We start from the raw sequence: 16,431 nt of genomic DNA on the forward strand, positions 1-16,431 counted from the left end.
AGATGACCTCATTAATATTGCTGAGACAATTCCATAATTTAATTGCAAATTGTATTGATGGCAATAATAATTTTTACTGTTTTTATTGTTTATTTGTTTCTCTGTCAATTGCTGCATCCTTTTAACATTGTAATTTTTTAATCTTGTTTTAGTCATAGATCTCCCTTTGTTGCTTCTCTGATAATTGTAGTGTCTTCTCTTATTTTATGTCTGTACCTTAGCACCATTGTAAATAAGGGTTCTCCCGCAATGTGTTTTCCGACAATTTCAATAAATGATTATGTTTCCTGCTCATACAGCTATGAAAGAAGTCAACATGGGGTCTCTTTCAGTATCAGTATCAACATTTCTTATCTTATCATCAGCCCACTCCATTTTCATATCTTCAGTCCTGTTACACACATAACAATAGCATCCCTGCTTTAAAAAACATATTTCTATGAAAACAATATGCCATTAATTAAGAAATAGAATACATGATACAAGATTTATTCAAAAGACATACAGTGTACATTTAAAACAATCACACGTGCAACTGATTTCTGACTGATTCATAGAAACTGTTTTTACATGTGATGATCATACATAGGATACGTGACTGTGATATAGTTACTACTTTTTACTCAAACATTGTGTAAACACACTTTATAATAAGTGATACCGATAAACATGTAGTGCACATTGTTACTGTGTTAATGCAAAGTAGCATCACCTACATTAATCTGTTCTGTCTTTGTCCTGCAGAGTTTAACAGTGGAAGACTTTTCAAAACCTGTATTCAGATCCACAACTTATTTAATATTCACATGAAAAACACATGGTAAATGTTTTACCCTTTTCGAATAACAAGACAGCAATACGAAAGTAGAGAAAAAAAGAATATCGAATTTCCAGTACCACAATACAGTCATAAATGCCCGTATACCAAAACAAATGCCGTGGTGACAAATTAGTAAAGAAACTTCAATACAAACGCCAGACTAAATTCTGTACAACTGTAAAGGGTTTACGCTAGGTGCTCACAACCAAAACAATGTCCATTTTGATAACTATGCACATAGTAAAGTTTCTGTAGTGATCAAAAACACAAAACAGGTACAACAATAATATTGGTTCATAAAACCTACTAGAGCCAAAAACACTGGCTTACATTTTCTGCAACACCTTCCTGCTAAGAGGAAGTTAGTGTCTTAAACATCTGAGACAGCAAGAGGTTTTTCAGACTTGCCACACAGGTATTTCTAGTTCCTGAACAACTGCTCTGATTGGCTTTTTAGTTTCTACCCCCTCTGTGACTGATACCTATATACCCATACTCATCTCTTCAATCTTCCAGCCGCTTGAGTTCTTTCCAAATTTGTAAACGAGCCTCCGGCCATCGACTCGCTCCAAGATCTCCCTCTTATAGTAATACCTGAGGGTGAGGGTCAATTAGTCAAGGTTTAAGACACAAGTCACCTGCTGCACTTCACTCATTTAAAGCACTGAATAAAAGTAGTTAGCAGTCTCTTTTATAATATTCTTCCACTGGTAACCACATTAGGAAGAATTACAGTCAGAACACTTCTTTAATGTGTTTTGTGGCTTTGTCAACTGACATTTTCATCTATCTTAACTTGGCTTGTAGATCCACGTTACAAACTCTGTCTGCCATGTGGCAAAATGGTAAATGTGTGAGCTAACACTTTTGGAGCTTGACACATACTTAGAATGAGGCATGATATCTCGAAGTGAATTACTAAATCACTTGAGAATCCATTTACATGTGGTCAAATAAGGTAAAGCTACACTGTCTGTGTTGGAACATCTATGTAATTATAGAGAAGAGAACACATCTCACTGTTTTGTTTGTTTTAGGCCTAGCCACAATGTCAGACATCTGAACTACATGTCTATACATGCCGAGATTCAGGAAGATACGGTGGTATGCTGATGAAACAGCTGAAATATTCACATCAAACTCTTCCCTATTAGCTGCTCCGTGAACTCACCTCATAGCCCGGCTGAGTTTCTCATATGTCATGCTGCTGTTCTTCTTCTTCTGGCCCCACATCTGAGCCACAGCCTCGGACTTGAGAAACTTAAAGACACCTTCACGGCGGTCCTCCCACTTCATCAGGCCCTGGTTTTTCTCTGGGTGGATCAGAATATCCCTGATGAACTCCCATAGGTGAGTGCCACGAGGTGCTGCGGATGGACAGTGCAGCACAGTGAGCTTATGGCCTTAAGCGTACAAGTCAAATAGATATGCATCTGCTGTCTGATAAAGATGCAAATTAGATTGTATGAAACAGCTTGGCACTGTTCACGTACAGATGCCTTTAGAGCAGTGTTTTACATGATGAAAGATACAGCATGCTGATTCTTCAAACATGGCCTCACCGTGTTTGTTTTTCTTTGAACTGTCATAAATGCTGCTGCTGTGTTCTCTGCTGAGTTTGGGAGGTCGCCCCCGTGGTCGCTTCAGTCGGGACTCTCCTTTCTCTGTTTTTATGTTCACCTCTGTCAGAAGAGTTCATTGTCAGTCATTTACTTAAGCTCACTGTCATGCTGAGACTGTGGAATGCTAGGAACCAATATAATGGTAAACAATGACTTTACTCACTTGATATTGGAGGGTAGGAGAACTCCGGGTCGGATTCACCACTGCCAGACTCGGGTGAGTCGAGGTTTGGGAAGCCAAACATGCCACCTGAATCCACAAGAGATATGTTTAAGTTATACAGAATTCTTGAGAGGTTCTTGAGAAACTGAGATTCAGAAGAGTTGAAAAAATTATAGCAAAAATGACAAACATGAGTATGAAATACTGACTGTTGGAGGAGGAGCTGTACTCGCTGTCAGACTGATTATCAGACAGGTACTCAGTGTCTCCCATGGTCAGACTGGTCAGATCATAATCGTCCCTGTAGTCAAACTCACTCTTGCTGACTGCTTCTTCAGCTGTTGGTAGTAAGCAGAAGCATTAGAGCTATAATTTCCACACAACATTAGTTTTAAGCTAGTATGTAAATTCTCTATACAATACATACACTGGCCAATTCTAATGGTGCTGAGCAAGGGGAAGTTTAGGTTGTCCAGGAAACTGTCCAGGAGCTGGCAGGTTTCATCCAGCTCTGGAACTGAAAGGCTCTGCAGCTCTGGAGAGCAAACGGTAACAAGTGGATGAAAAATGTGACATTAGAGCCATAAACTTTATTCAAGAAACACAGTCCCTTTAAAACGGTTATTAAAATCAACTGGACCAGTGCTCATATAACTAACTACATATTTCAGCTCTGATATTCTATAAATCATTCCCACGCAGCAGATGTGGTCTTACCATATTTAGTCTTGTGTTCTTGCAGGCTCTGGTGGAGGTGTGGGCCGAGCTGCGAGCCGAACACCCCGATCATCTGGTCCCGGCTCATCTGGCAGAGGGCGGGGCCATCCATGGTGCAGTATGCCAGACTCAGGGTGCTCGCATCAAACTTGGTGCTCTCTACATGGTCGCTGATCCACTCCAGGACGTGTTCTGCTGTCCAGTAGTGAGGGTTAATGTGCCTGTACCACTGACCTGCAGGGAGAGAGGCAGGACGTCAGCAGATAAAATCTTGATCTTGGTTTATACATCTTAACTACACAAACAATTAGCTAAGTAATGTGGACTGATACCAGTCTGCATCATCACCCAGTCTGGATTTGTGTCTCTAAGGTCAGACAAACAAAGGCAGTGTTGTTTCAACTATAAGGTGGCAGCATTCTTCTGTTTGACGGTTATTGCGAGTTAAACATTGGCTATCTGGGTAAATGATTGGGCTAGCAGCGACTAAATGAGGTCAAAGCAAAGTTCAGACTGCCAATGGTTCCACTGGCTGGAGTTTGAAAATGAAGGATCATGTTTACTGTGAGATTAGTCTTTACCTGAAACTACAAACGAAACCCAGACTGGACTATAATGGTAAACAGTCCTGGGACTAAACAATTTTAATTTCTTTGGCGTCACAGAGATCACACACACAACAATGATAAGACAGATATGACTGTCATGACAGCAGTTCCACTTACTGCTCATGTTGGAGCTGTATACTGGAGTGCTGATCTGCAGGGTGTTGATGCTGGGAAGCACACTGGGCTGCTGGGGAACAACATCAGGGATACCAGTCTGATACATGGTGAGGTTAGCGCGAGTCAGGACACTGCTGAGGCACAGTGACGACATAGGGACACTGAGAAAGATAGAGGAAGATACTTACTTACACACCAAAACTGAAGAAGGGGTGCTAAAGAGGGGTCACATTAATAAATACGTTTCTTTGTTACTATCAAATCTGTATCACTTCTAAACATGACTAACATTTCAAACATCTAACATTTAATTAAATATTTGTCTTTTACCTGATTACAGCAAGGGCCACAAAAGGAAACACAGGAATGACGCTCCAAGACAATCCGCAGTGTGAGTGTATGTAACTGTAAGTGCTCCCCTCTGCTGTGTAACCTCTGTCTCTAAGGCAAACTTGCACCTGCTACTGCATTTAACCTGTGCTGCTTTTGTACTCTTGTAAAGCACTGTGGGACGGACTCAGGTGAGTTCAGGGGAATTCCACCCAAAGCAGGTCACACCTCCATCCCTCCTCCTTCTCCTCCACTTTCCTGAGAACTTGATCAACAAAACAAACCTGCCCTGCTATTTTTTTTTTAACTCTTTCGCCCTATCAGTTGAGGTTAGATTATATTTTTTATTTTGGACTGGGTTAACTTTGTTTTATTCTTTAACTGGAAATTAGATAAAAGGGTCCTAACATGTTGGAGGACCTTTACTCAGCATCAATTCATAAAAGCAGTTAGTTAAACCTGAAGTGGAATTTTATCTGCTTCAGTAACTGCTTTTTGTTTTTCTACATTTTTTATAGAGTGGAATCTATAACCCAATATTTGCATGTTTACCCAAAAATATACAAGGTTTTCCATTTCTTTTGTATTTCTCTTTAATATTTCTTTTCTTAAAGTCTCAAACAGTTATTGTATTAAAGTATTTGTTTCTTTTGTCAGCAGCATCAGAATTACATTGTGTTGAACTAACCTTTCACTCCAACAAGGAAGGGGGTGGGGAGACTGTGGATGACTGAAGTCACAACTTCTAAAAATAGCCACACACAGAGTGATGACGGCAAAAAGCCAACTGTGTTGACAGACAGTTTTATCAGTCAACGGCCAAGCCTGACCGTGACTTTATCAAGCTGCTTTTTATTCCACTGCACCAAGTTACTTCCTGATATGCAATCAGCCTAACCTGTATCTGTTATTACTCTCTCTCTCTCTCTCTCTCTCTCTCTCTCTCTCTGTGTATATATATATATATATATATATATATATATATACCTATAATATATATATATACACCGATCATCCATAACATTAAGACGACCTGGGCACCCTGACTGTTCTGCAGCCGCGCAGCCCAATACACAACAAGCTTCCCACTACACTGTGTGTTTTGACACCTTTCTTTCAGAACCAGCATTAACCATTTCAGCTGTTTGGGCTACAGTAGCTCCTCGGGGGCATCTGACCACATGGGCCAGCCTTGGCCACCCATGGCCTGTCTCCGGTTCACCACTTCTCCTTCTTTGGATAACATCTGAAAGATTGTGACCACTGCAGACCAGAAACACCCCTGCAAGTGCTGCAGTTTGCCACTTTGAGGTCAAAATGTTCACTTGCTGCCTAATATATCCCACCCACTGACAGGTGCCATTATAACTAGATAATCAGTGTTATTCAGTGTCATTGGTCATAATGTTATGTCAGATCGTGTATATATATTTATATATATAACAAAGCTTTGACAAAAAAAAAGAGACAGCTACTGACATGTAAAATAGAAGATAAAAGATATTATATTTAGTGCTGGGCAACGATTACATTTTTTAATCACGATAAATCGCATGACTTTCTGCGATTAATCGCAATTAATTAATTCAAAAATGAATTCAAAAGTAGTGTATTGCACATTTTTATTTTAAAAGTACTGCTATATGAACAAAAGTCCAATAACATTTGGTTTGCACTAATACACAACTTTACACTTATATAATTATAAATAAGTTGCTTTTTAACAGCAGTATTCCCTTTACACAGTAGCAGTTTAAATAAGTCTTGCACTTTCTGTGCTAAGTGTGCTGACTTTATTTGAAACGTTCCACTGCTGTGCAAGCAAAACGTGTGCCGTCATTTGTTGCGATCCTATCTTCCACAATACTAATCGGCCTGCAGTTTGAAGCTATCCACTTCGCTATGGCATTTTTTAGCTTGTCCTGCTTTTGTTTATCTATACTTCTCCCACACGCTGCATCCAACGTAGTCTGCCAAAGCCTCCCTCTACTCCCCTCCTGTGACCCATGGTTTGTCTGGATGTGTATTCAGAGCCAGGAGCAACGGACTTTCAAAATAATAATAATAGTAAAAAAAAAGTGTTAATGCGAGATAAAATAACGCGTTAACAGCCCTAATTATATTATTTGATGTTATGGTGATGGTGGTGGAGAGCATTGTCTTATATCCAAAATATTTTGTAGGTGTTCAACTGAGTAGAAATCTGGCATTATATTTATTTACATACTGCATGCATTGTGAACAGAACATTTGAAAGAATTTGCAGGTGTCACACAGCATTTGGAAAAATGCTGCGACCAATCTGAAGGGGGTTTAAGAGCTCTGTTAAGGTGTTGCACCCTTGAGGCTTGATGTGGCTCACTGCTGGTATCTAGTGGTTGGTGATCAACTACCAACACTCTACTACACATTCTACTGTTGCTACCATAAACACGTTAGGCAAGTGATGGGTAAAATATGGGTAAAAATCAATCAGGTAGAACATGTGATCAAAAGTATGTGTACATCTGAATATTACAGCCATGTAAAATCTGGGAAGGCATTCCACAAGATCTTGGAACCTAACTGCAGAAATTTGCTTCAGTGACCTGACTGCATCAGATGTGTTACACAGAACCATCTGGGAAGTCGTCATTGGACACTGTTTGGAAAAGGGAAGGAACTTTCAAAAAATACTTGGCAGGTAATTGGATGACCCATCTGTCCATCACCGTCCATTCCTGAGGAACTTCAACCGATCAGATTAAAGAACCATATAACATAATCCAGCTGCCTCGCAAGGTTACCAGCAGAGCATTAGTAAGGTCAGTGTCTGATGTTGGATTATAATGACGTCTTTTGGCAGAGTTCATTCCAAAGGTGTTGGGTGGGGCTGAGGGCTTGAGGCGAAGACCAGTCAAGTTCTTCCACAGTAAACTGAGAACTTTACAAACTGAGACGCAAAATGACCATAAACCACAAAACTAACTGTGATGGAAGCGAAGAGCAGTGGCACGCCTGACATCGGCTGCTCCAGCACTCTATGCTCTGGTGCTGACTGTCTGTGAAGGTTCAACCTCCTTTACTGCCGTCCATTGTGACTAACTCTTTGGCTGACGCTCCGTGGTAAACTGGGATTTTATAACTGAACTAAGAGCAGGATGCACACTTTTACTCTCTCTGACTGTGTGGAAGTCTGCGGTTTTCACGACACGACGTGAGGTAGGCTAAAACAGGAGAGTCTGTTGTTAGCTCAGAGGAAGAACAGGTCGTCCACTAATCCTCCTCCTGTTACATGTCGAAGTATCCTTGAGCAAGATACTGAATCCTAAATAGCTCCCGATGCTGTGCATCAGTGTTAATGTGTATGAATCTGTTTGATGGTCTTTGCCATCACTGGGTGAATGTGGCACGTACAGGTTTGTACAGATAAATAAATAAATATTATCAGTTTCTCAATAGTATTAAAATACAGGGGGGGCGTGAAAAAATTTCTGTCCTCTGGGGGGGGCATGACAGAAAATAATTGAGAACCACTGCACTACAGTGTTTTGAAAGAAATTATTACTGAAAGAAAAAAAAAATTCAGTTGGATTTTTATTTAGTATTGTTAAAAAACAGCTTATACATTTCCTCAAAAGCAGAGTACGAAAAAGCATCTTTAATTTCAGTTAATTACAGTTTTTGATGGTAATCCACAGATGATATAGTGATGACAGACAGCATTTATCTATGCAGTAGTATTGAGTAAATCTGAGTAAAGGTTTTTGTATAGCCTATCCGCTGCATCAGGAAGAAGGTGAACAAGTAGGCGTGGGCAGACGGTGATGTCGGCAACCAATTTTCCTAAAATCCAATTCAACACTGGCCTTTGGAATGTGTTTCAGCCAGTGGAAAATCTCCATGTGTTTTCTCCCAAATTTCACAACAGCATTCACGCCCTGTTTCCACAGCGTGTTGGGGAGAAAAGCTTTAGCGTGGAATGCAGTCCTGCAGGTTTCTGCTTTCTGACGAGTCACCAACTTTCATGGCCTGGGGACTAACAGGCAGATAATTTCATCACTTCTAATTCATGCTGTCTTTTTTCTCCACCCTTCATTACTCCTGTACACCTGGGCTGCTGAATGGCGGGGTTTTCCACAGATACTGTATGTGTAAATTTAAAAAGACATGAGGAGTGAGGCTAGAGGAACGTCATTAACAGAGGATGTGTGTGAACCATTGTGAAAGTGTGTTAGTCAGTTGTGTGTGTTTCAGATTTCAGTAGACATTAAATTCATATATCAAAGCCCAACGACATCTATACGACACAGAAGACAAAAATACAGTCAAGAAACATAAAATATTATAAAAATAACCTTTACAAAACTCTGATATATGTAATATCACTCCTTGTTCCAACATCTCCCGTATGGTAAGCACACACCAAAACTAACAGAACAGTTTCTACCCACAGGGCATCACTCTGATAAACAGTTAATCATGTAAATATTTTTACTAATGGTAAATGGACCTGTACTTGTATAGCGCTTTTCTAGTCTTCTGACCACTCAAAGCGCTTTTACATTGCATGGCACATTCACCCTTTCACACACATTCACTCAGTGATGGCAAAGTCCATCGAACAGAATCTAACTCATTCATACACATTCACACACCGATGCACAGCATCAGGAGCAATTTGGGGTTCAGTATCTTGCTCAAGGATACTTTGACATGTGGGACCAGGAGCCAGGTATCAAACCAACAACCTTCCTATTAGGGGATGACCCGCTCTGCCTCTGCGCCACAGCCGCCCACTAAGATTATAATAATCTTGTGGGCCAGATTATATTATATTTTCGACATCATGTCACAGGTTGGAAAGAGGGGGATCAAGGGCCAGTCCTAAGTCCTGTATCTATGTAGTGAAATGCTTTTCAGAAGAACTGTGCTTGCTGAGTGGTATTTTTGTACACTCTAGTGGCTCAACTTTGTAACTGCTTGACCAGGTTTAAGGTTTATATATATGATGCGTCACAACCTTCCCTTTGTGAGGGTGTCTTAACATTTAATTTAGGCACAAATTTTGAAAAATACAGAGTGACTATATTTATGTGGTTTTTGAGGCCCAGACACTCTTTGTGAAAAAACATTTTGATTGGAAAGGTTGGAGCAAAGCACTGACAGAATGGAAAATGGATGCTCCTCCTCCTCCTGACTGTCTTTAGTTCAGTACAGTCTGTTTCAAGTTCAAACTGTTATGTTAAGTGCAAAACCAAGCCAATACAAGCACTGTGTTTCTGTCCTTTTGTGGTCTTTCAACTAGCTTTCAACAATGAAGGGGCATACTGTGTATCACGGTACTCATCCCCTTTCATGAGTGGATCAGGATTTATTTTTGTATGGACTATTATATTGCAGACATTATATTTTTATGGTAAATTAGCCATGGCTTGTATACACAAATCTGGGAAAGTACCAAATGACAAGCTACCGTTACTGGGATCTTTTAAGTATACAATTTCCTACCTTTTGCTTTACTTTCTGTGTAATGCTACTTTTACAGAGATGTCTTGAAAATGGGGAAGAAGCTGTGCAGTTAGCAACTGCTCCAACGGTATGGCTAACTTCAACTATGGAAAACAACTGGATGTGGAAGACACACAGTGCCCCTGTCTGAGAATATGAGGGGCCGTACGAGACATTATTCATTCTGGCACTCTTACACACATACATTCCCCTTTTACATACATACAGTCCTGCTCACCATTATTGGCACCCCTTAATTTTTTGCATAACCTCTACAATATCTTAAGAAATAAAGTAATTTGACAAAGAAAATTGGTTTTCAACTTACATATTGTAATTTCAAAGAAGAAACAAAAAAAAAAACAGCATGTGCGGCAATAATGGCACCCCTCTTTAATATTTGGTTGCACACCCGTTGGCAGTGATGACAGCCTCCAAACATTTCTTGTAGCCATCTATAAGCTTCTTGCACTTCTCAGCTGGTATTCTCTCCCACTCTCTTTACAAATTGTTCAAGCTCTTGAACGTTTGCAGGTTTCTTTCCCCAATGGCAGATTTCAGCTCATACCTAAGATTTTCAATTGGATTGAGATCAGGACTCATTGTTGGCCATTTCAAAACAGTCCATTTTTTCCTTTTCAACCATTCCTGCGTGCTTTTGGATGTGTGCTTTGGGTCTTTGTTTTGCTGGAGGACCAATGATCTTTGACTCAAACCAAGTTTTCTTACACTGGGTAGGACATTTCGCTCTAAAATCTTTTGATAATTCTCTGATTTCATGATTCCTGTGATACGGTCAAGGCCTCCAGAACCAGATGCAGCAAAGCAGCCCCACAGCATTATGGATCCTCCACCATGCTTAACTGTTGGTAGGGTGTTCTTTTCCTTGTAGGCTTCATTGCGCCGTCTGTAAACAAACTGTTGTTGTGCATTGCCAAAAAGCTCTATTTTTGTTTCATCTGTCCACAGAACATTTTCCCAGAAGGATTGTGGTTTGTCCAGGTACTCTTTGGCAAAGATTAGTCGTTCCTTTTTATGTCTTTTCCTTAGCAATGGTGTCTTCCTTGGCCTTCGCCCATGAAGCCCTGTTTGGTTTAGTGTGTGGCGTATGGTACTTGTTGAAATCATGACCCCAGTTCCAGGTTGGCTTTCAGGCCTTTGGATGTTTGATGTGGTGTTTTGTCCACCATTTGCACCAACCTTCGAAGACTTCTCTCATAAAGTTTTCTCTTCCCCCCACGTCCAGGGAGGTTCTTGACAGTTCCATGCTTGGCAAACTTCTTAATAACATTACGCACTGTTGAAACAGGGATACCAAGGTCTTTGGAGATGGCCTTATACCCTTTGGAGGTCTTGTGTTGGCTAATTATCGCACTTCTGATGTCCTCAGACAGCTCCTTTGTCTTCACTATTGTGACAAAGGAACAGGGGATAACAGATGGCTTTTTAAAACACAGAAGTCATCATTCATTGACTAATTCATGTCACATGGGCACAGACAATTTATCACAGGTGATTCTTATTTGTGATTTACTACAGGTGAGTCACAATGTGCTTCCATACTGATTTACAGCAAAGGGTGCCAATACCAGTGACACAGCAAGCTTTAGGTTTTTCTATTTTTTCCTCCCATTGTTAATTGTTTTAAATTGTTGTTTATCATTTGCTCTTTTGTATCAAACACGGGTTCTCTATAGAACAGAAATGTTTCACTTGATTCATTTTTTTCAGAAGATATTCCACATTATGTACTTAAGCTTCATGGGTGCCAATAATGGTGAGCAGGACTGTATATATTCACTCTCACACACATACATTTGTCTTTCAAATACATATATTTTCACTCACACACATACATTCTCTTTTCACATACATTCTCTTTCACACACATATACTTCTAATCACATATATATACACTTATTTTCAGTCTCACATATATTTACACTCTCATATACATACATACCACACTTACATAATTATTTTCATTCGCACATGTATAAAAATATACCATTGCAACCCACCTCCACCCCAGCTCCTCCTTTTATGTTGTATCTAATTAATCAATGTCATTTTCAGATTCCCATTGATGCTTGCTCTGTTCTGTACCCTGGGGGGTCTCTGTTGCCGCTCTCCTTGTCTTAAACTTTTCCATGTATGCACATGGAAGGGCAGGGAGGTCCCAGAACAGAGCCATACTGCCAAATGTAACATTCTGCTTTGGAAATAAAAGTTATTTTGACAAGAGTAGTCCTGACTGTAATACATATATTATATAGCTCACATTTGAAATCAGTTGACTCGCATATATATTGTCACTTTCACATACATTATATATAAATGGTAAATGGACCTGTACTTGTATAGCGCCTTTCTAGTCTTCCGACCACTCAAAGCACTTTTACACTACGTGCCACATTCACCCTTTCACATACATTCACACAGTGATGGCAAAGTCCATCTAACAGAAACTAACATTCATACACATTCACACACCAATGCACGTCATCGGGAGCAATTTGGGGTTCAGTATCTTGCTCAAGGATATATAAAGACTTGACACTCACAAGCATGTATTTTATCTAACTTTTTTTAGTATCCATTAATTCCAGGAAGTTCCTAATTTAGCAGGAAGTCACTCTTAAACCAGGAAGTACATGTGTAAGACTTGCTCAGCTTGTCCTGACCTGACGTTAAAAAGCAGGATGACTTGAATAGCATCATTGTGTACTTCTGTTTTCAAACCATTTCCCAACATGGGGGTTGCAACTCCCACTAGGGGTCACCAAAGCTTCATGGGGGGCCATGAGGCCTTCTTGATTTTAAGGGGAGTAAGAATACTTAAACATATACACAGTAGGCCTTTTTCTCAGCACGTCATTCATTACTGAGAAGAAGCATCAGATTAAATAAAACCCTGAATTTGTCTTACAAAAAGAGGCATATTAAGTAGTTAAGATAATAGAACAATACATAATGCAGAGAATTGTATAAAAAGTTAAATATAATATCCGGAAAACTCATCTCTGATGTAATATTTAATAATCTGCTCAATATTCATCCAAATCATTCATTTTACACAAACTTCATGCAGTTATTGTGTTCACTCTTTGTTCAATGTATAGTTTATCAGTTCTTCTGTACTGTTATTAGGGCCCAAGCACTGACCGTGCAAAGGCCCTATTGTAATTGAAGGAATTCTTTTTTAAGGACCGAGCACTGACCGTGCGAAGTAAGGGCCTTGGTCCCGTAGATGGGCGTCGCAAAATGGCTGAGTCACACGCCCCAGAATTAGCCGAAAATTGGTACACATGTGCATCATGATGGGACAAACAAAAAAGCCTCTTGGACCCATAACCCAAACCCAACAGGAAGTCGGCCAGTTTGAATTTGAAAAAAGGAAGTTGTCATATCTTCTGCGTACATGGTCCAATCTTAACGAAACTTCACGTTTGATGAGATCCCGCCCTGAACATGTCTACATGACAATATTCAGATATAGTGGTAGCGCCACCTACTGGCAACAGGAAGTAACCGCTGCGTGGCGATTTTGATCTGATTTACGTGAAATTTTCATGTTATGGTCCGCACGTGTTACTCTGGCAAGTGACACGGCCGCAGCACACCCCGAGTAGCGTCGAGTGCGAGGGCCCGTTCATCGCTGCTTGCAAGCTTTAATTCTCATGTTTGTCTGATAATTCTCCTCTAATTTGTCCATTAGGTTGGAAAGGTGTCAAAAATACCATAGGGTATTTATTTTCATAGAAATATGAAGTTAATTTTTTCATTAGAGGCTGAGGAAATGCATGGTTTTGAAATAAAGTTCCTGCTACTTTGGTCACATATCAATTAAAGCATTCATCAACATACCTTATCTGATGATCTATTCAGTGTGAACTAATCACAAAAAGTCATAGTAACTTGACCATTTTTCTAATGGTGTGGGACAGGAAATCATGATACATCCTATATTAATTTATGCAATAAATCATCATGAGTCATGCATTAGTAAAGCATTATTTATTTATATGATTTGTACCCTTAATAAAGTGTTACAGATTATTTTGTGTGGTATTGTGGTACTTTAGCTTAAGTACAGAATCTGAATACTTCTTCTGCCACTGGTAGTCAGTTTCCTAAAATGTACTTGAAATAAGTTGTTGAAGAATGTTTTGGATTACAGGTATAAATCCTGCATTCACAATTTTTTTAATCTAGAGCAAAATGGACTGAGCATCAAAAACAAAAGAGCTCATTACTGATAATTGTCAAGTTTAGTGTGAAATTATTGATGCGCACCCATGAACTAGATACATTTTTCCCACACATGATTTACTCTGATTTCATTTTCTTTAGGCACAACAGAGCCTCTAGTGTTTTGTCACTTTTCATTGCTGGTGCCCATAACTTTGGAATATCGTCCAGGGTGAAGATGATCATGGACTGGAAAACACTGGTTTTGCCCTTTTTATGCTTTTAAAAGGAGAAGCCCATCCCCTCCGTCCCCCTCCTTGCAGCCTGTGACATGATGTCAAAAATAGAATGCAAAGTTAAAAAAAAAAATATATATATATATATACATTTTTTTCTTCCTAGTTTCAACTACGCCTTCATTAACAATTAAAATGAAAAAACATGTAGTAGTACACAGTTGCATGGAATACTGAGAAGGAAGAATACCCACAAATTAAGCTATGCCAAAACCATGGCTATTGCCCAATGTTAATTCTAGGTTTTCCTACAAATATGTGAGAGGTGTGCAATTCAATTCAATTCAATCTCAGGACACTTTTCAAATAGAGCAGGTCTAGACCGAACTCTTTAAAACATTATTGCAGTGGTGACTTCAAATAACTGATGCAGGTGTTTGCAATGGTTAGTTTAGAAGGGGTTCCAGTGTCATGCTCATGAACAGTATTGGCTCCAGTGGCAAAGATGAGAATTGTCCACAGCTTCTAGAAAAGACTACAAACAAATTTTAAAAACTCACATTGTGATTTTTTTTTTTTTTTTTACAGATATTGCAATATGATTCACAGTCATTAGGAATGATTATGTTTGCATAAAAACATTTATTTTAACTGAAAAAAATATTAAAATCATGATGTGAGATTTGTTGGGGTCTGGAGATCTGGAGAACAAGATTTGTATGCCAGGAAAGCTGATGGATAAACAGCAAAGACTAAGAAGGCTGTCCCACAACAGACTACAATAAAACTCTTTTTACTTTAAATTAGGCACTGTCAGTACCTTAAGAGGGTTCCTAATGCCACTGTTTGAAAAATTTAATACTTTTCTGTCTTTGTGGTCTACATTCCATTAAACATATTGTATGTTCTGACAATATTTTGGTATGGACTGACTGAACCTGCTACTGCTGAGAGCTCTCCACTTGACCTGCTTGAGCTAGAATTAACATTAGCTCTACAGTTTGACACAAACTAAAAGTGGAGTAGATTTGCCAGGTGACATCATATGGCCAGTGTCTGGCTCAAACTTACAACTGCCACAGCTTTTGAAAAAAATAGGACCTGTGAGGATTTCCACTGAATAACAAGGCTTGAGTAAATAAAGTATTATTCAAATGCAACAGGTCAACTCCATTTAAACTGGCTAGCAACTCATTATGATCTCCTCTTGCTGCTCTTTTAAAACAGAAATGCACACCTCCTTTGTGCTTGGTGCTCAACACATAAAAAAGATTTCCAGCTTTTAATTTGACTTATTTTGAATCAATTCAAGTTCACATAATACATAGGCTAATTGTCTCTTGTGGAGGACAGCAGGACTAAATTTAAATCCTAGAACCCTTTAAATATGAATGGATGTGTGAGTGAAAATATATGAATATAAGAGTAAAAATGTATATATGTGTGAATGAAAATATATGAATATGACAGTAAAAATGTATCAATGTGAGTGAAAAAATATGAATATGAGAGTGGAAATATATTAATGTGTGACTGAAAATATATGAATATGAGAGTAAAATGTATATAGGAGTGAGGGAAAATATATAGAAGTGAGTGTAAAGTGTATGAATGTGTGACTTAAAATGTATTAATATTGGAATACAAATCGGTGTAAAAGTATATGAGAGTAAATATACTGTATATGTATGTGAAAGTAGAATGTATGTGTGTGTAAGAGGGCCAGAATGAATTATAGATTCCCTGGGCATGCAGAGGATCGAGATGTCTGAAATCTAAATAACTCTAAGATCAGCATACATATAAGCTACCTTTATCAATAACTGGGGGCTACTAACGTTGTCAATCCAACTACCCATGCTGCTGTCACTTTCAGCTGACGGCAACAGAGTCACTACGACTTGCCACCGCTGTAACACACAAACCAATTTGTGAATGTCCTGCATCATTTCTCTGGGAGCTTCCTGTTAGCAGCAGCCTGAAACCAAATTTGAGAGACAGATTTTTTAGTGACCTCTGATGTCAAAGCAGCAAGCTAGTCTGACTGTACGTTCATGAGCTCATCAAAAAAATAAAAACAAGTGGACATTTTTAAGATGGATGGGGCAGTTTTTAAGCATTAGTGGACGACCCCATG

General features: G+C 39.2%; 1 protein-coding gene across 3 annotated transcripts; it reads right to left on the reverse strand.

Moving 5' to 3' along the window:
* Positions 1-473: 473 nt before the first annotated feature.
* elf3 (E74-like factor 3 (ets domain transcription factor, epithelial-specific)) lies at positions 474-4,542 on the reverse strand. 3 transcript variants are annotated; one of them, XM_051415025.1, is made up of 9 exons: positions 4,378-4,542; positions 4,048-4,208; positions 3,323-3,556; positions 3,033-3,140; positions 2,815-2,943; positions 2,606-2,692; positions 2,383-2,502; positions 1,992-2,187; positions 474-1,414 (listed from the first exon to the last, which is right to left on the reverse strand). In XM_051415025.1, the coding sequence occupies exons 2-9, from the start codon at positions 4,199-4,201 to the stop codon at positions 1,303-1,305; spliced, it is 1,140 nt and encodes a 379-aa protein (XP_051270985.1). In that variant the 5' UTR covers positions 4,202-4,208; positions 4,378-4,542; the 3' UTR covers positions 474-1,302. The 3 variants fall into 3 exon arrangements, with proteins under 3 accessions (XP_051270985.1, XP_051270987.1, XP_051270986.1); XM_051415027.1 differs by having other exon boundaries at positions 4,048-4,178; positions 4,378-4,537; XM_051415026.1 differs by having other exon boundaries at positions 4,048-4,181; positions 4,378-4,528.
* Positions 4,543-16,431: the final 11,889 nt, after the last annotated feature.

This window comes from Dicentrarchus labrax, unplaced genomic scaffold, assembly GCF_905237075.1.
Source record: "Dicentrarchus labrax unplaced genomic scaffold, dlabrax2021, whole genome shotgun sequence".
Lineage (NCBI taxonomy): Eukaryota > Metazoa > Chordata > Actinopteri > Moronidae > Dicentrarchus > Dicentrarchus labrax.

Bases quoted from the DNA above. Each gene is read 5' to 3' on its own strand.
- elf3 (XM_051415025.1), bottom strand. From the start codon at position 4,201: ATGTCGTCACTGTGCCTCAGCAGTGTCCTGACTCGCGCTAACCTCACC. The intron at 2,944-3,032 runs GTATGTATTGTA...TACTACCAACAG, and splicing joins CACCATTAGAATTGGCCAGT to CTGAAGAAGCAGTCAGCAAG. The intron at 2,693-2,814 runs GTCAGTATTTCA...TTGTGGATTCAG, and splicing joins GTACAGCTCCTCCTCCAACA to GTGGCATGTTTGGCTTCCCA.